Raw genomic sequence first — 21,047 nt, forward strand, 5'->3', positions numbered from 1 at the left:
TGGAACAGTGCCCGGCAGACAGTACAGTCAATACACGTGCAGGAATGAATTCACCTGGGGTGCTCGTCAAGCACAGGTCCTTAGGGAATACCAGCTGCTAAGGGAGCAGGCAACCAGCAAAGCAGGAGAAGTCAGAGAGGTAGAAGGAGAGTGTCACCTGCAGGTAGGGTGTGGTCAGGGTGTCTGACACTGGATAGGCAATCAGTTAGTAAGGGTTGCCAGGAGGGGTCCAAGGACGATAAATGAAGGAGTAATAGCCCCAGGGACAGGCTGCTGCATGAGATCTTGGGAAACCTCTGCTGGACAAAATACAGTAAGTCCCCTACATACGAACCTTCAAGTTGCAAACTTTCGAAGATGTGAACGTGCCAGCTGTTGTACTGTAATTTTCAAGGTACTGTACTGTAAGATTAAAACTTTTTCTTTATTTTTTGTGTTTGTTTTTTATGTATTATTTGTGTGAAAAGTGTTATAAACCTATTACAGTACAGTACTCTATAGCCAACTGTGTTAGTTGGGTACCTAGGCTAACTTTGTTGGACTTACAAACAAACTGGACTTACGAATGCACTCTCGGAATAGAACTTGTTCGTATGTAGGGGACTTACTGTAGCAGAATAGAAGGTTCCCTGGGGCTGCCCCGACACACACCAGCTCAGTCAGGTCAAGACAGACGGGACGATAGCCTGAGGTACTCGCAAACCCGTGGGACCACAGGTCTGGAGTGGCTCTCAGGGACCATCTCAGCCAGCAATCCCAGGGTGCACTGAGGGCCAGAAGGGAAGGGACCTGCCCAGGTGTACCGTGGGTGAGGTCCTGACCCAGGCCCGGGGCCCCCCGAGTCGCCCCTGCACACGGTGAAGGGGGCAGACGTCCCTCTTCCCTGCCCCCATTGCAGCCGCCTCACCTCCCCGCAGAACCTCAGCTCTCATTCATCCCTGCCCCGCTGCTGTATACATTTCCAGGGGCCGCCATAACGAAGGACCACAAACTGAGTGGCTTAAACAACAGAAACATATTGTCTGAAGGCTGGAAGTCTGAGATCGAGGTGTCAGCAGGGTTGGTTCCTTCTGAAGGCTTTGAGGGAAGGGTCTGTCCCAGGCTTCTCTTCTTGCCTTGTAGGTGATCGTCCTCTCCCTGTGTCTTCACATCGTCTTCCCTCTGTGTGTGTCTGTCTCTGACTGCAAATTTCCTCTACGTAAGGACACCAGTCATACTGGAGTAGGGCTCACCCTCAAGACCTCATCTTAACTTAGCAACTACTCACCTCTGCAGTGACGCTATCTGGTCACATTCTGAGGTTCTGGGGCTTAGGACTTCAGCATATGGACTGGGGCAGGGGGCGTAATCCACCCAGAACATTCTCACTTGAGACAATCACTTCTATACTTGGAGCCACGGTTTCTCTCCTGTAAAGTGGGATGTACAGGGGGACAGATGAGGACTGTGGTGAGGGCAGACGAGCTCCCTTGCATGTGAACATGTATGTCTCTGAGAGCCCATCACACAGTGGGCATTAGGAAGCAGCGATACAGCCTAAGCGTTAGCAGCAGGCGTCCTGGGTCTGATCCCAGCTGTGCCACTTACTTACCAGCTGTGTTGTGCGAAGCAGATGACTTCACCTCTCAGAACCTGTCTACTCATCTGTGAAACAGTACTTGCTCGTGGTCCGTTGTAAGGAACAAATGAGCTGCTGTGAGTAAGAACACACAGCTCAGTGCAGGAAGCCTGCAGGGAACGGAAACCGCCATTACTGTTATCACTACCATCATCACTATTCACATATTATAAAACCAAAACCAAATGAGAACTCAGGTCTCCTGACCCTCAGTCCCAGCTTTTCTTAACCACATCCCTGTGTGATATTTTTTTTAAGTAATTCCTGAATGCCTAACGTTAGGAAAGCAATTAAGCCGCCTTCAGCTTCTCCATGTGCCTGATGGGACAATGTGGGAAATTGTTGTTACAGAGAACAAGAAGCAACGTGGATGAGGCTCGTGATATAATGCAATGTGAAAAAAGCAGGGTGTAGCATGGTACATGGCAACAACTCCATAGAAACAGATGCGAGGAAAAAAGGCTGAAAAGAAACATCCAGAAAGTGCCGGTGTTGTGGTTACGGGGGAGATTAGGGGTGATGGTTTTTCTCTCAGCTTCTCCTTCTGCACTGCTGTGGTTGTTCTAAGGTGGGTCGGCTAAGGCATGCTGGTTGTAAGCAACAGAAGCCATCTGGGCAGCATACTGCAGATCTGAGGGCAGAACAGGTCCCCCTGTGTCAGAGCAGAGGCTAGAAAACCGAGGGAGATTGGGACGTTCAGGGATGGGTGGCAGGACCGACAGAACAAATGCGTCCTTGGGGAATGTGGGTGGGGGTGGGGGGGTGGAATCTGCTCCAGCTGTCTTGGGTCCTTGTATTGCTCAAGATTCCAGGCAGCGCTGTGCTGGCAGACGTTTAACATGCAGCCCTCTGGGTTGAGAGGGTGTCCTCGTGTGTAGTGTGTGCTCATTTCCATGGTGGCTTCCCTGGGAGACAAGCATTTTCAGCCTCCCATCTTACAATAAAGAAACTGAGACTCAGAGAGGACTTGTGTGGGGTCAAACAGTGAGTGGGTGACAGCTGGGACTTGTCCTTGGGTCTCCTCACTTTCCCAGTCCTGTGCCCCTTGCCCCACCTCTTTCCTTGCTGGGATGTGTTTGGAGGAATCACAGTGTCAGAAAAAGAGCTCCCTAGTCTATTAGAAGCTGGAGCTGTGAGCTGGGAGAGAGCCAAGTCCCAAGAAACCACTGAGTATTCATTGAGAAAAAGTGGTCACCAAACTGTTCCCATCCCAGAGAAGGAGGCATGTGGGGAAATCCTGGGCAAGCCCCACTGCGGGGGGGGGGGGAATATATATATATATATATATATATATATATATATATATATATGTCCCTGCAGAGGCAAACTGTAGAGTGCAGAGGGTAGCTTTGTAAATTACCACATTTTGGCTCAACTCCTAAAGGGCCAAAGTGTTTTCCTTCCACTTGATAGAGGCAGCTATAGGATATCCGGTGAGTGGGCAGGCACCATCCTAGACTTTTGGATCTTAAGCTCCCTGAGGACAAGGGCAGTCTCATTTGCCTCTGAAACCTCAGCACCTAGCAGGGTTTCTGCATAAATGAAAATAGGAGTGATGATGACATGTGTAAGCATGCTAAGGGCTCCCTAGTCCACCTGCCGCCAACCAGAACCCTCAGCCCAGCTCAGCTTGAGCATCACAGAGATATCAGAAAATCTAACCCTGGCCAAGGCTGCCAGCAATGTCTCCACCACCTCCCGGTACATGCACCAGGCCAGCTTCCCTGCATTCCCACTGTTTCCTTACCTGACAAGGTATGTCCTTTTCATCCCCACCTAGAGGTCAGGTCCCGGGGGGAGGGTGCCAGCCGGGAGAGGCTGTGATCTAACAGAGATGCATGTCCTGCTGCCCCCTTGCCAGCCTCAAGGACGCATGAGCTGGCATGAAGCTGCCAGCATCCTCTTGAAGTCCTGGGAGATCTAATTATCCAGACAAGGGGAAACTGTTGAGTGAGTGAACGCTGGGGTTTGGAATAATCCGTTTTCTGACTGCTGCAGTTAATGTGAGGCCAGGCTGCAAAACTGTCCCTGTGATGTTCTGACAATGGGCTTCCGGGACAGCTGGCTGTTTGATCTGGAACTGCCAGCTTTTCTGTCTCCCCCAAAGGTTTCCTAAATTGTCCTAACAATTACCATCTCAGGGAGCCAGCCGTGTTTCTGGCCTTGGCACAGTAACAAAGAAAATGCAGCCACGATGTGGGAGGCTGATGGAGACCAGCCTTGGGGCTGCAGTGAGTCCCAGCCCCGAGGTTTCATTCTGAGCACTGGAGGATGGTGGGGATTGGGGAACGTGCCTTTTATGTATGGCATCTCTTTTCAATATTGTTACCATTTTAGAGAGGAGGAAACTGAGGTACCGTGTGCCAAGGTCATTTGCCAACAGGTTGCAGAGGTGACATCTGAACCCAGGCCCACCTGGCCCAAGCCTCCACTCTTTAGTGTGTTCTAGACGCCCTCAGATCTTAGATGTTTTTTTCCTATCTGCAGGTATTTTAATTTCAGAGCCTCTTGGGACACATCCTGCCAGCTCTGTCCTGAAATTTTGCCCCTGAAAAGTGCCAGAAATGATGATTTCATGCTAGCGTGTTTCTCTATTAATGTATATTTTTACCTTCGGCTGTAAATATCTAAGAAAGAATTGCCTCCAGTCGATGCTGGACCAAGTAGTACAGAGTTTGAAGGTGTCAGCAGAAAAACCTAGAGTGGAACAAAAGGCTAGAAGTTCCCAAGCACCTATTAAGCTCCAGGCATCAGAAAGCTCTTTCATTTGTTCATTCATTCATTCATTCATTCAGTAGATGTTTCTTGAACACTTACTATGTGTTAGACATAGTTCTAGGCCCTGGGGATAGATACAGCAGCGAATGAACCCAAAAATATCACTGGCCTTGTGGGGCTTGTGTTTGAGTGTGGGTGGCAAGGAAAAAAGCCAAGTAAATGGAAAAATAATTGAGATCATCCCTTGTAATAAGGGCTCTGGAGGAAATAAGCAAGGGCCTGGGGAGTAATAACAGAGAGATAGTCTGAGATCCTGGGATCGGGAGGCAGAGAGGACCTGGAGAACGAAAGGAAGGCTGCCCTGTGGAATGAGGGGAAGTGTGGACAAAGGCTTGGAGTGGGGGCCTGAGGGCAAGCCTGCAAGGGCTGGACAACCACAGGAGCTGCAGGAAGGCTGTGGGGTTTCCTCTCAAGTGGGGCAGCTGCCGGAGAGCTGAGAACAGGAGAGGGACATGATAATGTTATCTCGTTCATTCTTGCCAGGCCCTACAAAGCAGGTAACAAATCCACACTCCAGAAGGTGAGGAGAGACCAAGGCACTGAGTGGATATGGCTTAGCCAGTGAGGAGGTGGTGACAGGGCCACTTTTTTTTTTTTTTTTTTTTTTGCGGTACGCGGGCCTCTCACTGTTGTGGCCTCTCCCGTTGCGGAGCACAGGCTCCAGATGCGCAGGCTCAGCGGCCATGGCTCACGGGCCCAGCCGCTCTGCGGCATGTGGGATCCTCCCGGACCGGGGCACGAACCCGTGTCCCCTGCATCGGCAGGCAGACTCTCAACCACTGCGCCACCAGGGAAGCCCAGGGCCACTTTTTAAACCCAGACATGGGTGAGGGTCTCTGCATCGCCCAGCCAGCCAGGGGTCAGCATGGCCAGAAACCCAGCTCTGGTCTCCTAGCACAGTGCCCTGTCCCCAAAGGTCTTGCTGCTTTGTTCTGTTCCTTTTGGTTTTGTTGCTGGGCCACGGGCTGAACAGAACTCAATGGAGTGTGATTTGAGGGTTCATCGGAAACATTTTGTTTCCCTGTATAATTACAAGCCGAGGCAGAGATGTGTGTTGCTGGTTGCTAGGCAACCAGGTGTGACCCTGTGACTGGTGGGGGCGATGGTTCTTCCCATACAGCAATGGCAGGTCCACCCACCCTCCCCTCTCCATAACCCCTCAAGATCCAGACCCTCCCAGCCAGGCAGGAGAACCCCAGGGACTCATGATGAGGGGGACAAAATGCAAAGTAAGTGCTAACAGGAGAGGGTGACAACTCCAAACAAACACGAAATGAGTTCAGGCCCACAGGAAAAATAAAGAGAAGGACCTATGTAGGGAAAGCCCTTTATGACCATAATAGTGGCCCACACTTTTACCTTGTGCCAAATACTGTTCTAAGCACATTAACAAACATGAATTCGTTGTATCTTCACAGCAAGCCTATGAGGCAGTTACTATCAAAATCCCCATTTTAAAGATGGGAAAACTGAAGCACCTGGAGATTAACATACCCATCCTGTAAGTGGCAGAGGCAGGCAGTCCAGCCCCATGCCCAGTACCGAAGCAAATGGGTGAATGGCCTGTCTGAGAGATCAGATTGGGGGTCAGTGAGGAGAAATAGAACACATGAGAGATTTACTCAAAAACTGAAGTTGAATCAGTTCAGCTCGTATTGGGGCCCTACTGTGTGCTGGATAGTTTGCCTTATACAGAAATGAGGTAAAGATTGGAGCTGGTGGAAAGGGAGTGGTGGCAAATAGATTGGAGTATAATTGCTTTACAATGGTGTGTTCATTTCTGCTTTATAACAAAGTGAATCAGTTATACATACACACATGTTCCCATATCTCTTCCCTCTTGCATCTCCCTCCGTCCCACCCTCCCTATCCCACCCCTCCAGGTGGTCACAAAGCACCTAGCTGATCTCCCCGTGCTATGCGGCTGCTTCCCTCTAGCTATCTATTTTACATTTGGTAGTGTATATATGTCCATGCCACTCTCTCACTTCGTCACAGCTTACCCTTCCCCCTCCCCATATCCTCAAGTCCATTCTCTGGTAGGTCTGTGTCTTTATTTCTGTCTTACCCCTAGGTTCTTCATGACATTTTTTTTTCTTAAATTCCATATATATGTGTTAGCATATGGTATTTGTCTTTCTCTTTCTGACTTACTTCACTCTGTATGACAGACTCTAGGTCTATCCACCTCATTACAAATAGCTCAATTTCGTTTCTTTTTATGGCTGAGTAATATTCCATTGTACATATGTGCCACATCTTCTTTATCCATTCATCTTTAATGTTGTGTTAGTTTTTTCTGTATAACAAAGGGAATCAGCTATGCGTATACATATATCCCCATATCTCCTCCCTCTTGCATCTCCCTCCCACCCTCCCTATCCCACCCCTCTAGGTGGACGCAAAGCACCGAGCTGATCTCCCTGTGCTAGGTGGCTGCTTCCCACTAGCTACCTATTTTACATTTGGTAGTGTATATATGTCCATGCCACTCTCTCACTTCATCCTATCTTACCCTTCCCCCTCCCTCAAGTCCATTCTCTGCGTCTGCATCTTTATTCCTGTCCTGCCCCTAGGTTCTTCAGAACTATATTTTTTTAGTTTCCATATATATGTGTTAGCATACAGTATTTGTTTTTCTCTTTCTGACTTACTTCACTCTGTATGACAGTCTTTAGGTTCATCCACCTCACTACAAATAACTCAATTTCGTTTCTTTTTATGGCTGAGTAATATTCCATTGTATATACGTGCCACATCTTAGTCCATTCATCTGTCGATGGACACGTAGGTTGCTTCCATATGCTGGCTGTTGTAAATTGAGCTGCAATGAACATTGTGGTACATGACGCTTTTTGAATTCTGGTTTTCTCAGGGTATATGCCCAGTAGTGGGATTCCTGGGTCGTGTGGTAGTTCTATCTTTATAAACACTTAAACTCTTTAAGAGTTTTTTTTTTTAAGCAAAATCACCCAGCTATTATTATTCATTCATTCCAATTAGTGAAAAAGCATCCATTCTTGTGAAGAATAATACTCTGAGGGTACATTTTGATAACTTTCCTGAGAAGCCTAACTATTCTCAACTGACCTCAGTTTTATTGTTCGGTGAAGACTTAAGGAGCGTGCCTTTCTCCTACTGTGGGCTCGGTGGCCTGCCAGCCATTCATGCCACACCTGTTTCATGAGCACTTACTGTGTGCTGGGCTCTATTCGAAGTAACAGGACAGTCTCCACCGTGGAGCTTACAGCCTGGCAAACTAGGGCAAGAGCTGGCCTCAGAGCCATCTATGGCTTCACCGGTGGCTGGCCCCGGCGACCCTTCCTCCCTCACAGCCAGCTTAACAGCTAGAAAAAAGACAGAATGTTCTGTCACCTTCCAGTTATCAAGAAAGCGTCACAGTCGGCCTGCCAGCATCCCTGCCCCCAACCTGGCAGGAGCAGGGGCATGGCTGGTCAGCAGAGTCACCATCTCTCCACCCCCAGAGGAGGGTGGACTCACCTCCCAGCAGGACCAGCACCGCGGGGCTGGCCGGGGACCTGTGGGCCCTCAAGCCTCACAAGAACCAGGTTCCTAAAAGCAGGCACATAAAACTTCTCTAGCACTCAGAGTTAGCAAAACTACAGAAACAGCTTGCTAAAGGAAGCGCACTCTCCCAAAGCAACACACTTCTAAATAAAACACTTCAGAGAGAATGTGGCAGATTTCTAGAGAGAGACATCACTGGGTTTTGCCACTAATCAGGAGATGGATGTGGTGATGACCATGTCTGCTCCGGTTGGAGTCCCTGAGTGTGTGTTTCCGACGGTCACCATGCTCTTGGTATTAGCGTGAGCCTGGGTCAATGAAGCATCTTTATCAAGCCCAGTGCTGCACCCACCGCCATGCCAGGCCCCTGAGTGAGGGGACGGGAAGTGTCCTGCCCCTGAAATGAAAGCGGTGCTGACCCTTCTCTGTTGCATGGGCAGCGACAGAGGTGGCCTTTGTCAAGTTACTGGAGAGACACACAAAACATTTAAACTACAAAAGAACGCCCAGCAGTGTGCAGTGAAGCATCAACATCAGTGATAGATTCCTGGCGCAAATGCTTAGCTGGTCCTGAAAGAGCCTGTGTCACAGAGCACAGCCTACATCATAGAATAACAGGGGAATGGGGTCTTGGCATCTCGAGACCTGGGTTCTAGTCCTGGCTATGCTGCTAATGGCTTCATGCACTCGAACAAGTCACGTCACCTCCCCAAGCCTCAGTTTCCTCCTCCATGGAGTGTCCAAAGGCTATTGGCTTCTGTAGTTGCAGTCCTTTAACCTGTACATTTAGGGAATAATTCTCAATGCGCACACTATACTAAGCACTCTATGCCAGGCATTGCCTCACATAACCCTCTCATCAGCCCTCTGGGGTCTGCAGGATCTCCCCTTTTTATAGCCCAGGAGGCCCAGAGAAGGTGAGTGACTTGTCACAGGTCACATAGCTGTGGAAAGTGGTACAGCCGGAGCCGTGGTTAGTTGTTGGAGGCTGTGACCACACAGTTCTAAGCCCAGAGGATCCAAATTAAGTGCATATCTCACCTGCCCCCGGAAGATTATGAGGCCATGTATGGCAACAGCACTACACGTTTAGGCCCCCAGGTAGGTGTAGAAAAGCCAGGGAGGGTGGGAAGTGACATTTCTGCTCACCAGTGTGTGACTGGTGCTTGGTGGGATGCTGGTGCAGGGAGGTGCACAGTCACAGTTTACTGAATGAATAAATAAATGAACGAACGAACGAATGAGGCCACACACGTACTAGTTCAGAACAGGACTCAAGCCAGCTTCCCTGGGTTCAGTTCTAGCTCCGTCACTTCCTAGCTGTGTGTAAAATGGGATGATAATAGTGTCTCCTGCAAGGAGCCACTTGGAGGATTAAAATGAGTTTGTACATGTGAACTCAGCACAGAACCTGGCACGGAGTAAACACTAAGTGTTGCCTGTGATGATGGTGAGGACGAGTGATTTAACCAGAGGGTTGCGTATCTATGTTGCGATTGAGCATTAGAGCTATTGCCCCAGGTGTTTTCACAGCCAGTGATCCCCCCTCCCTCCTCCCTCTTTCTTGCTCCCTCCCCCTCTCTCTCCCCTTCCTCTGTTTTTCCGCCACAAGCACACAGTGAGTGTTTCCTGTGTGCCAGCCATAACCAAGGACACAAAATGAAATGACACAGGTCTTGCCTTTCAGGAGCTCAAAATTAAGTAATCCCAGGAGTCAGTTAAAATACCACTTAATACAGCCATAAAAAGAAACGAGATTGAGTTATTTGTAGTGAGGTGGATGGACACAGAGTCTGTCATGCAGAGCGAAGTAAGTCAGAAAGAGAAAAACAAATACCGTATGCTAACACATATGTATGGAATCTAAAAAAAAAAAAAAGGTTCTGAAGAACCTAGGGGCAGAACAGGAATAAAGACACAGACGTAGAGGGTGGACCTGGGGACACGGGGAGGGGAAGAGGTGGGCTGGGACAGGGTGAGAGAGTGTCATGGACTTATAAATACTGCCAAGTGTGAAATGGATAGCTAGTGGGAAGCAGCCTCATAGCACGGGAGATCAGCTCGGTGCTTTGTGACCACCTAGAGGGGTGGGATAGGGAGGGTGGGAGGGAGGGAGACGCAAGAGGGAGGGGATATGGGGATATATGTATACGTATAGCTGATTCACAGTGTTGTACAGCAGAGGCTGGCACACCATGGTAAAGCAATTATACTCCAATAAAGATGTTAAAAAAAACAAACAAAAAATAAATAATAAAATACAGAGTACAAAATCTTCAGCCTTAAGGGTACAAATAGCATGATTTCAGAGAAGGGATAAATTACAATAAAAATATAGAACTGTCAAAAAAAAACACCACTTAATAACTTCCGTGGGGGCTGAGCAGTGTAGAGGGGCCACTAGATCAGAGCGGGGCCAGTCAGGGGTGGCTTCCTGAGGAAGGCACAGTGACCCATCCCAGGAGGAGGAGGGCCAGAAGGGCAGCCAGGCAGGCAAACGGCCAGGCAGAGAGAGCGCAGGCGCGCTGGAGGTAGAGCAAGAGGAGATAAGAGGTTTTCCACCAAAGTGACATCATCGGTGTCTGTACCTCCGCTGGTACCAGCTGGTACCAGGAGGTACCAGTCTGTACCTCCGCTGGCAGCACCTCCGCTGAGTGCGGGGACGCAGGCTGACCCAGCAGCCTTAGAAGGCCCCTCGTAAAAGCTTAATGGTTTTATGAATGGATGATACGGTTACAAGACAAGTGTGCAGGAGGATCTTGGAATTTTTGAGCAAGCAGGGCCCTCAGAGGGCTAATCCCAGCCCCTCCGTTGAGAGGAAGCAGAGGCCCAATGAGGTCACACGGCCAGAGATTGGAGGAAAATCAAGGTGGGACGCCAGACCCCCGGCTTGCTCACGTGCTCACTCCCCACCGACCTGTCTTTGTTTGGGTTCCCCAAACAAGTTGAGGATGGGGTGCAGGTGGTGTGTTTGGGAATCATCTCAGGAGTGAGAGAGGAAGGAGAGGAAAGCAGGGAAGAGAGAAATGCCGATGGGAGGTGAGCTGGTTACTGCTGCGGGCAGTGGGGGCTCAGCCCCGCTGGACCTTTGCAGGGAGTGTGTGGGATGCATCTCAGAATTGTCCCTCTAAGGGTGCAAGCCTGGGCATCTGACTCCCAGCTCCCACTGGGTGTGGTCTGGGTAACTGCCGGCACTTCTGGGCCCCCTGCTTGGGGACACCCAGTGAACACCCAGCTACAGGAAGAGCCCTGAAGCAGAAGACAAATTCGGGGGGGGCACATGGGGGTATGGCCAGTGTGCTCCAGAGCTGCCCACCACAGCTGCAGCTTGGAGTCACAGAGGACCAAGGGGCTGTGGCCCTGGACACAAAAACAAATGTCACAGCTCCTTAGCAGATAATAATAGTACCAATAATGATTTCCATTCATCAGGGTATTTGCCTGCACCAAGTGCTATGCTGCGTGCATCATGTGCATCACCCGAGGAAGTAGGTACCAATTATCCCCCTCGCACAGATGAGGAAACCAAGGCCCATAACTGTTTATGTAAATAACTTGGTTAAGGCCATATAGCTAGAAAGTGACAAAGCCAGAATTCAAACTCAGGTCTACCTGATTCCACAGATCTCCTTAAGCCTCCAGCCATACAGCCTTTCAGGTGCTCAGAACCTGCCAGGTGACCCAAGTGCAAGGAGCATGTCAGAGTTCAAGGCTCTGAAACATTCCTCTTCAAAGGAGGGAGAGTGCGGCTGTGGATGGCCCAGAGTGCGGATCCCTGAGCTCTCAAGGATTCGCCTTGGGGAGAGTCACTTTCTCCCCTCTCTGTGCCTCAGTTTCCTCATCTGTAAAATGGGGCTATACCTGATGCCTTTCCAGCCTCCCTCATGAGGATCAGCCTGGTTGGAAGAGCTCGCACTGGTTACATACTGTGAAGAGACCCAGGTTCATGTTCTGGGGGTCATGATAGAGTGGTTCAGACGTAGACTCTAGATTCAGACAGATTTGGAGTTGCCCTCCAGCGGATAGGTTTCTTGACATCCCCATGCCTCAGTTTTCCCATCTGTAAAATGGGGATAACAAAATGCCGTCACAGGGAAAACATGAGTATCATCACTGTTTTGAGGTTTAGGTATGCGAACTCAGGTCGGTCCCTGAACCTCTGTGAACCACGGTTTCCTCATCTGCAACATGGACCTCTTAATACACGCTCTGCAGAGTCGAGAGGCCCAAACAAGATCAGGGATGAGGACCCATTTCCTAAAACTTTTACAGGGGAGTTACTCTCTGCTTTCTGGGGTCTTCATGGGTGAAAACTGTCACACCACCATCCTCCTCCCCTGCTCCCGTCTCTCCCATCCCCCCCAGAACTCTTTCATCCTGAGAGAGACTCTATTTCTAAGAGATGCCTCCTGGTCCTCAATAAAGCTGCCTTTTTGAAGAGTAGGAGAAGCTACTGTCACAGAAACGAAGGCCTCTCCTTTCCTGGTGTTTATGTCAGATACTGGATCTCACCAACAGTTTCCCCCAGTAACTTCAGGCAACTCCCTAAGTGTGAGGGATTGCCGCAGGGTGAGGCTGAGGCTGGACATGTGTGTTTCCCCAACAAGTCCTTTTGTGGAGATCTGGTTGGAGGCTTCTCCATCCCTCTTATCAGCAAGAAGGACAGAGGAGACCACTGCCTTGGACAGAGGAGGAGACCCTGAGTATCTCCCTTGCCCCCCAACCCCGGCCTCAGCCTGAAAATACCTCAGAGCAGACGTTGCTTTGGAGTTAAGTATTGCGCCCTCCTGACCTCCTTTCTTCCTATGCATCTGTTTATTGAACAGCTAGTGTGTATCAGACCAAGACAGATGCAGTCCCTGCCCTCATGGGGCTTAATAGTCAGCAGGAGAGTCCAACATTAAGAAAAAACAATTACATTATTAATTATTAAAATAAAAATTAAAATGAAAGGGATTTTCAGTGAGGTATGAGAGCCTTCAAAAAGAGGTCCAACCTGGGCAGGGAGAGAGACAGGTTCAGCTGAGTTAGATGCAAATGAGGGGAAGAGGATTCCAGGCAGAGGGAACAGCACATGCAAAGGCTCTGAGGCCGGAGGGCACTGTGTTGAAGCCATACTACAGAGGCTGGTGGCACTGGAATATAGTGGTGGGGAGGGGGTGATAAGACTTCAGAAGAAAGCAGGGACCACACTGTACAGGGCCTTCCAGATCTGGGCAAGGAGAGTGGATTTTCTCTGTGCAGTGAAGTCCCTGGAGCATCTCCAGCAAGGACCTGACATTCAAACAGTGCACTTTATGCTTTTAAACCATCCCTCTGACCACTAGGTGGAGAATGGATTGAGGGTAGCAGCAGGGAGATGGCTACGACTAATATGCAGGTAGTGAAGGGGAGTGTTTGGATCTGAGTTAAGTATTTCTTTGGGCGGAGGTACACACGGGTACTAAGTGTTGAAGCCAAGATTTTAACCCAGGAATATTTGTCTCCAAGTTCATGTCTAAAGGTTACATGGAAAAAGACATGTATTTTCTTACAGTACATATTGATTTCCCCCTTTAAATTAAACTTTGAATCATTCAAATAAAACATGAATACATTCTCCTGGTTAAAATCAAAATATTTCAGTCAAAGCTAGAGTCCCAACCACTGCAACCAATCAGAGTGCCCTTTTCCTCCCCAGAGGTTCCACTGTCATGGGTTTGGAGCAGATCCTTACAGACATTTTGCTACATATTTACATATATATGTACCCACAGAAAATATAAATTATGGTTTTCCTGAGTTTTCTGTTTTACGTAAATGGAATCAAACTACACACATTGCTCTGCAACTTGCTTTATTCAATCAGTTTGTACTATGTACTACATATAAATGGATTGCATTTTTAAAAATTGTTACATAGTATTTTATGGACTGGATGCACCACAGTTGATTTAGCCCACTCACTTTCCAAAGACAGAAATGCATTTTTCTATAAATGTTGTAGCTTTTGAAGGGCTTATGGGGTTTTTTTTCTTTCAAAATATAAGACTTTTATTTATGCTAATGGAGGAACCTACACCACAGCGACAACAGAAATATTTAGCAACACCCAGGCTGGTGACTAAATTTTCCCATTTTCTTCAGGTGCTTGGCATCCCTGGGAGCTAGCTCTTGTCTATCGCCAAGTCTCTGTTTATAGCCAAAGGCTGTCTCGAGAACAAGGAGAGAGAATGATGGAGTTGTTAGCTTTTAGGTCCTGGGCCCTAAAATAGGCATCCTGGCATGATGTAGAAATAGTACAGCTGTGGAGCCTCAGAGACCTCAAATCCCAGCTTTAGCTGTGTGACCCTGAGCAAGTCACCTTACCTCTCTGAGCCTTACCTCTCTGAGCCTCAAGTTTTCCATCCATGAAATGGAGTTTATAATTGCCATCTTATAGAATGGCCAGGAGAAGTAAATGCATGCCACGTGTAAAGCGATGATCACCTAAGAGCACGTATGTGTGCATTTAGTGCCCCGCTGTCTACAGCCCAACATAGTGGAGGGAATGGGGTGGCGGGGGGGAGGGTGTGGGTGTAGGTCCTGCATCTCTAAAGGGGTCACTCAAGGTCCCAGAACAGTGAAAAAACGAATACTCTGCCACTGCTGGCAATGCCGTATGGGGGTGGCATATGAGTTCAAAGGGGTTTTCTGCCCAGATTCTGGGCACCTACTGTGTGCCAGGCATTTCCCATATTGCACGGCCTTTCACCTTCACCCCAGCAGGCAGAGCAGAGGGTTGTCCCTCTGCCTCAATTTGCAGGTGAGGCAACTGAGGTTCCGAGAGAAGGGGTGCCACATACCCAAGTCTCAGTTAGTGGCAGGCTGAGACTGGAATTTGGTCCCCCTGTTTCTGAAAGCTGCCCTGAGGCTGCAGGCAGCTGCTCTGCAGAGCGCCCCCTCCTGGAAAGATAGGGAAGCTCCTCTCATGATGACATCTCAGATGTCTGCATTCAACCATCAAGAACCCTTTGCAGGAGGAGAGAAAAATGGCTTTTCTGGCCTCCCTTTTTCCAAGGAGATGAGATAAAGGCTACTCAGAGGTCACCTCAGGATAGTCTGAATCAAAAATCTCTTAAATGAGGTTGACAGAGAAAGAGAGTATGAAATGTCCATACTTTTGTGTGTGCAATAAGGCTTAGTTTTTTAAAGCTCACTCACTTCTCTTTTGAGCAAGATGAGAAGCCCCTCCCTTGGTGAAAAGGGCCTGGGCCAGGAGTCAGGAGTCCAGCCCTGGCTCTGCAGCTGAATCACCATATCTGGGCCAAGTCATTTCCCCATTTCTGGGCCTCAATTTTCCTGCCTGTCAAATGGGAGAGTGAGACTGGCTGACCACAGGACTTGTCCTGCTCCAACAATGGGAGAACCGGTGGGGAGGGGATGGGGGGTGCTTTAGGGGTAGGAGCACCCCTACTTTAACAACATGAAATATAGGATATCCAGTGAAATTTGAATTGAGGTAAAAAAATAATTTTTATTAGTATGTCCCCAGTATTATAGGGGACATAACTTATACTAAAAAATTATTTGCTGTTTATCTGAAATTCAGATTTAACTGGTCATCCTGTATTTTATTGGGCAGCCCTATTCAGGGCCTTCACCTCCACTGGACCGCCCCCCCCCCCGCTTCTTTGATACAGATAATTTATATCTTCACAGCTTCTAGATGAAGACCTGGCCACCCACCTTCCAACCAGATCCTCACCACCCACTCCCACTCTCCTGCCAGTGCCCACTTTCCCGCCTACATAGAAATTCTGGAGCCATGGGCTGACAGGTTTCATGGGTCTAGGAATTCCTACAGCGAGATAGGGGTGGAAACTCAGCCAGACTTGGGGACTTAAATCAGTGGAGAAATTTATGTCCACGTGTGTCACGATGGCTAGAGGGACACAGTGTCTGTGGCTGCTCACAAGTGGCTGGTCCCATTCTGTGCCACGTCCACAGGTGTGCACATAAACTAGTGGTATTGTGTCCATGTGTTATCGAGAAAACTTGTCTTTGGATATAAGGTATCAGAGCTACCAGTCCCCGGCCTTCAGCCAAGCACATCCTTCATGTCACATGTGGGGAAACTGAGGTCCAGAGAGAAGTGGCTTGTCTGCAGTCACATGGCCTTCCACTGTGCCTGCCTCACCTTGACCGCCCTCCTCCCCATCTTATTGGGAGGAAGTCTTCCTGCAGTCTTCCTTCTCCAGGAGGTCGTGATTAATTACTCCACCTCCTAAGACCGGACAGTAATAACCCGATATCCTCACCTGGTGCCAGCATAGCACTAGGCACCTTACACAGACAGCCTGCCAAAGCCTCGTCCTGCCCCTGTGGGGTGGGCCCCGCAGTTGCCCACATTTTACAGAAGGGGAAACTGAGGCACTGGTGGTGAATTCACTTACCCAAAGTCACTCCAAGTTGGGATTTGAGCCCATGACATCTGACTCCAAGCCCCACCCGAGTTCTTGGTGCTTGGTCTCAAACTAGCCACCTACGGGCTAAATCCAGTTTATGGATATGTTGTGTTTGGCCCTGGAATGTTTTTTAATGGGGAAATTTTACATCAAATTCCAGGTGTCCAGCTTGTCTTAGAAGACCAGAGAGTCTACCACACTGGGCCCACAGTCCCCCACAGGAGATGAGAAATATCTGTCCCCTTTAGAAGGGCTGAGATTCTTCACTTTGCCCCAGTCCCCATCACTCCCTGTTGCCTCCCACCCACCTACTTCACTCATTCACAAAACCTGCCCGACCCCACAGCTATTCTCATTTGCAGCTCCTGCCCTGTACTCTGTCCCAGGACCGAGGATCTCAACGTTAGGCTTGTGAACAACCAGATGACAGAACCTCTAAGCCATGGCTAGACCCCCTGACCTGGAGGACACCCATATTTTCTACTGGTCACACTACTGGTAGACTCCAGAATATTTGAATCACAGACCCTCAGGAGGTTCAAAGACTCATCTCTCTTTGAATCAATCAGGAGGAGACCAGGAGGTGGGCTGGTCCCACTGTCACCAGACTTCTTAGTGAAACCTTCATTTACTCCAAACCTTATGAGGAGCCCCAAAATGTGAACAGACCCCAGCAAGTCCACTTCAGGGCCTGTAGACCTTGAAATCCCTGGGCTCCTCAGGGTCCGTACATTCTATTGAGCTCTCCTATTTTCAAGATGGGGAAACTGAGGCTCAGAGAAAGGAACTGGCTGACCAAAGGCATAGCTAACTGCTGTAACAGGCCACTGTTGACTGTGCCTAGCCTCTTCCTCAGAGGCCCACCACCCTCTCAAATTCTCCCTTCTTCCCCTCATCAAAACCCACTCCCAGGAAAAAGCCTGAAACTCATTCACACTATGGTGTCCGGAACCAATGATGGCTTCCCCTCCCAGGGAGTCTAAAGGAATTGGAGCTTTTAGGTAAAGGGAAGAATTTCAGACATTGTCTGTGGGTAGAACTGGGCAAAGGAAGGAAGACAGGGCCTCCCTGCAGTCCCTGAATCTTCCTACGTCGTGCCTGCTTGCTCTGGATATGGAGCTCCCAGATGCCACCACCGCACAAGAGGCTGGGGGCAACATTTCCATGTGCTTAGAACAGGGCTGGCCTGGGTTCTCAGGTCTCAGGAGCAGCGTCAAGGCCACCTCTGGGTCTCATGAAGGCCTTGGTCTCTTCCTCTATGAAATGGGCATAACTCAGCTCGGGCTCCTCCCTCCCGTGCACAGGCAGGACAGCAGATCTCCAGTGCTTACCTGCACTGATAGGCAAGGCAGGTGTGGGGTTTCTTTGGGAATGAGCCACCCCCGGCTCTCCCATGAGGTCTCGCCAGTCCGGCTCTTGGCGGCGGTAGGTGGGTGTCTCACTGTCGGCATCAGCACCTAGAAACCCAGACAGGAGGCATGCCCATGTCCTGTACCCCTGAACCGTAGACTGTGGGACTCCCAGGACCGCTGGGCTCCTGCATCCCTGAGTGTGGGGCTTTTCCCTTCGTGGGACACACCCCAGCACTCACAGTGGCTGGGCCTGCAGCAGCGAGAGAAGCACGGGTTGAATGAATAACTGGATGAATGAGCAAATGCACGACAGACTATTGGAGTTGTAGAAGCTGCAATGTGGTAGCTTATCTATGATAGTAGATATTAGACCACGAGGCCCCACAACTGTAACAGCAGAATGTTCCAGTCCTCCAACCCCAGCACGCTAGTGTCTCTGTTCAGGAGACCCTCTGGGCCAAAGCAAACACTGGGCGCCGGGCTCCTGGTGGGTGCCTGCCAGCCCCCTGCCTTCTTTTTGCCGCTCTCCCCTTCTCTCCTCCCTCCACCATGTGGATGATTCCCGGAACGTGTGTGTGTCTCCTGGGCCCCCTGGCCAACCTCTCTGCACTCTGTCCGCAGGTTTGCCAGGCACTGCTCCAGACCTGGAAAAGAGAAAGCAGATTTTTGGGCAAAACTTTATACCTCCAAAGAAGCCAAAAACCTTCCTGCAGCTCGTTTGGGAGGCACTGCAAGACGTGACGCTGATCATCCTGGAAATCGCGGCCATCATCTCCCTGGGGCTGTCCTTCTACCACCCGCCCGGTGAAAACAACGAAGGTAAGACAGGGCCTGGGACCCCTGCTGCCCACCCGGCAGCGTGCGTGCCTGGCCACACAGGAGGGCACTAGGGGCTCGCGGCCATGGCTCCCTCCAGGTGAGGAAACCGAGGCCCAAGGGGCAGGGCCTCACCCACAGCCAGTGGGTGGCTGAGCCCGACCCCAGGCTGAGAGTGCCCGGCTCCCATTCTCCCATGTGTGAAATGCAGGGGTTGGACCAACAATGGTCATGTTAGAGTGAGTGTTTATTGAGCACTTACAGGGTGCCGAGCTCTGGGCTGAGATGCTGTCCTAACAACCCCATGAAGTAGGGTCCATGATTATGCCCATCTTAAAGATGAGGAAACCAAGGCACAGAGAAGTGAGTTAACTGGCTCGAGGTCACCCAGCGAAGAAATTGTCCCCAGGTTTTGCACTGGGGCTTGCTAAAAACACCACTGCCCAGACCACTCCCTGAGAGACTCTGGTTGTGTTGGATGGAGCCCAAGGGTGGGTGACCCCAAACTTTTCTGTCCAGGCTGCTGTCTAAGAGCTCCCCACTCTCACAGCTGGGGACAGAACCCCCGAATCGCTCACCCGGGGCCTACCTCCACACTCTGATCTGACAGGGCATCAGCCCTGTTCTCAGGTGCCCTGCTCTCGGGGTGCTCCAGCTTCTGAGCGACCCTGTTTCAGCTCCAACGCTGGGTTTCTCCTCAGAACCCCGAAATTGCTGGCTCCTCAAGGCCTGCAACTACGAAAAAATCCATGATGACATCAGAGGTCTGTGCACCTGATATTCTACAACAGGAATCACAAACTTCAGCCCACGGCCCACTCTGTCTCCCCTCCTGTTTTTATGTGGCCCGTGAGCTAAGATTGGTTTTTACATTTTTAAGCGCTTGAAAGAAAATCAAAATAATACTATTTCACGACACGTGACTATTGTATGAAAATTCATATGTCATCGTCTAACAATGCAGTTTCGTTGAGACACCCCCATTTCTTTTCCATGCTGTCTGTGGCTGAATTCCCACCTCGACGGCAGGGTTGAGTGACTGACAAAGACAGCAAGGCCCACAAAGACTGAAATATTCACTTTCAGGCCTTTTACAGAGAAAGTTCGCCAACCTCTGTCCTAGAAGATCAGGAAGGGAAATTTTGCTCCAAGAAAGCCATTCTCCCTCTCCCCGGCCAGCCACTGCTCTCTGAGTGTGGAAGGAGAATAAAGTAGATGAAGACTCAGTTTCTGAAGTGAGCCCATTCTCCCGGGTTAGAATCCTGTCTCCATCACTTCCCAGCTGTGCGCCCTTAAGCAAGTCACTTTCCTTCTCTGAGTCTCAGTTTCCTCATCTGCAAAACAGGGCGACAGACCTCACCTCAAAGGATTATTACAGGGAGGTGGTGAAGGGCTGTGTGGACAGCGTGGCACACACAGAGGGCACCTGGAGGTGCTGGACCTGCAGCCGCTGCGGGTAGAACGCCCCGGGCTTCCTTCCCTGCATCCCCGTCAGGGATCCCACGCTGTGTGCCTTGCGGGAGAAGGACTCTCAGTCCCGGTCCTAGCCTGGTTCAGTGTCAGGCACACCCTTGTGGGCCCAGTGCTGAACATGCTTTCCCACGTGACGAGTCTCAGACTTGAGAGGGCATCCCGAAACCTGTCCTGGGTTCTGAATGGGGACATTGTTTTGTGGGTGGAGGAAACACTGTGCCACTCACCCAGGGAGGGTTCTGGGGCAAACCCACTTTCTCAAAGTCAGGACTTAGAAGTCCTAATGGAAAACCTCATAAATAAATGAGGAGGTTGGGATTAACATATACGCACTACTATATATAAAATAGATAACCAGCAAGGACCTACTGTATAGCACAGGGAACTCTAATGAATATCTTGTAATAACCTATAAGGGAAAAGAATCTGAAAAAGAATATATGTGTGTGTGTGTGTGTATATATATATATATATATATATATATATATATATATATATATATATACACACACGCATAACTGAATCACTGTGCTCTACACCTGAAACTAACACGACATTGTAAATCAATTATACTTCAATTTAAAAAAAAGAAAGGAAAGAAAACCTCAACCTCCACTCATTCTTCATTCCAGAAACTGAGCACCTCCCAAGGGCTAGGGCTTCACCAGCTCCATGACAGCTTTCCTTTATGATGACAAAGTCTTTTAAACCTGTGTCACTCTATGCATATATACATAGATAGATAGGCAGACAGATATATATGCACATACATACCATGAGATATGTGGGATCACATATTTTTTTGTTGTTAGCTTTTTATAATCTGATTTGGCGTTAATAGAAAAGTGTAAACACTTTTCTTTGTTATTAATTATAATTAGGCATTTCCTAATCAATGTGCTTTGTAAGTAGAAATCCTACTAGAGTCACTGCTTCAGGCAAGCAAATAAAAAGTGAAAAGCGTGTAAGAAATAACCCTTATGAGCCTCCTTTCCCCAAAGGAGAAAGTGGTCTCTGAGGTTCCTTGAACAGCTGTCACCCCACCCCCTCCCAGGT

General features: G+C 49.4%; 1 protein-coding gene across 8 annotated transcripts in view; it reads left to right on the top strand.

Moving 5' to 3' along the window:
• The window catches only part of ATP2B2 (ATPase plasma membrane Ca2+ transporting 2), a 210,137-nt gene that overhangs the window by 110,319 nt on the left and 78,771 nt on the right, over window positions 1–21,047 (top strand). For all 8 annotated transcript variants that reach the window (XM_081245756.1, XM_081245762.1, XM_081245755.1 and 5 more), the window contains one exon: window positions 18,324–18,521. In XM_081245756.1, coding sequence (XP_081101882.1) covers window positions 18,324–18,521 — 198 coding nt within the window. The remainder of the gene's footprint in view (window positions 1–18,323; window positions 18,522–21,047) is intronic.

The sequence above is a fragment of the Mesoplodon bidens genome, assembly GCF_964165515.1.
Source record: "Mesoplodon bidens genome assembly, chromosome: 10".
In the NCBI taxonomy this organism is placed as follows: domain Eukaryota; kingdom Metazoa; phylum Chordata; class Mammalia; order Artiodactyla; family Ziphiidae; genus Mesoplodon; species Mesoplodon bidens.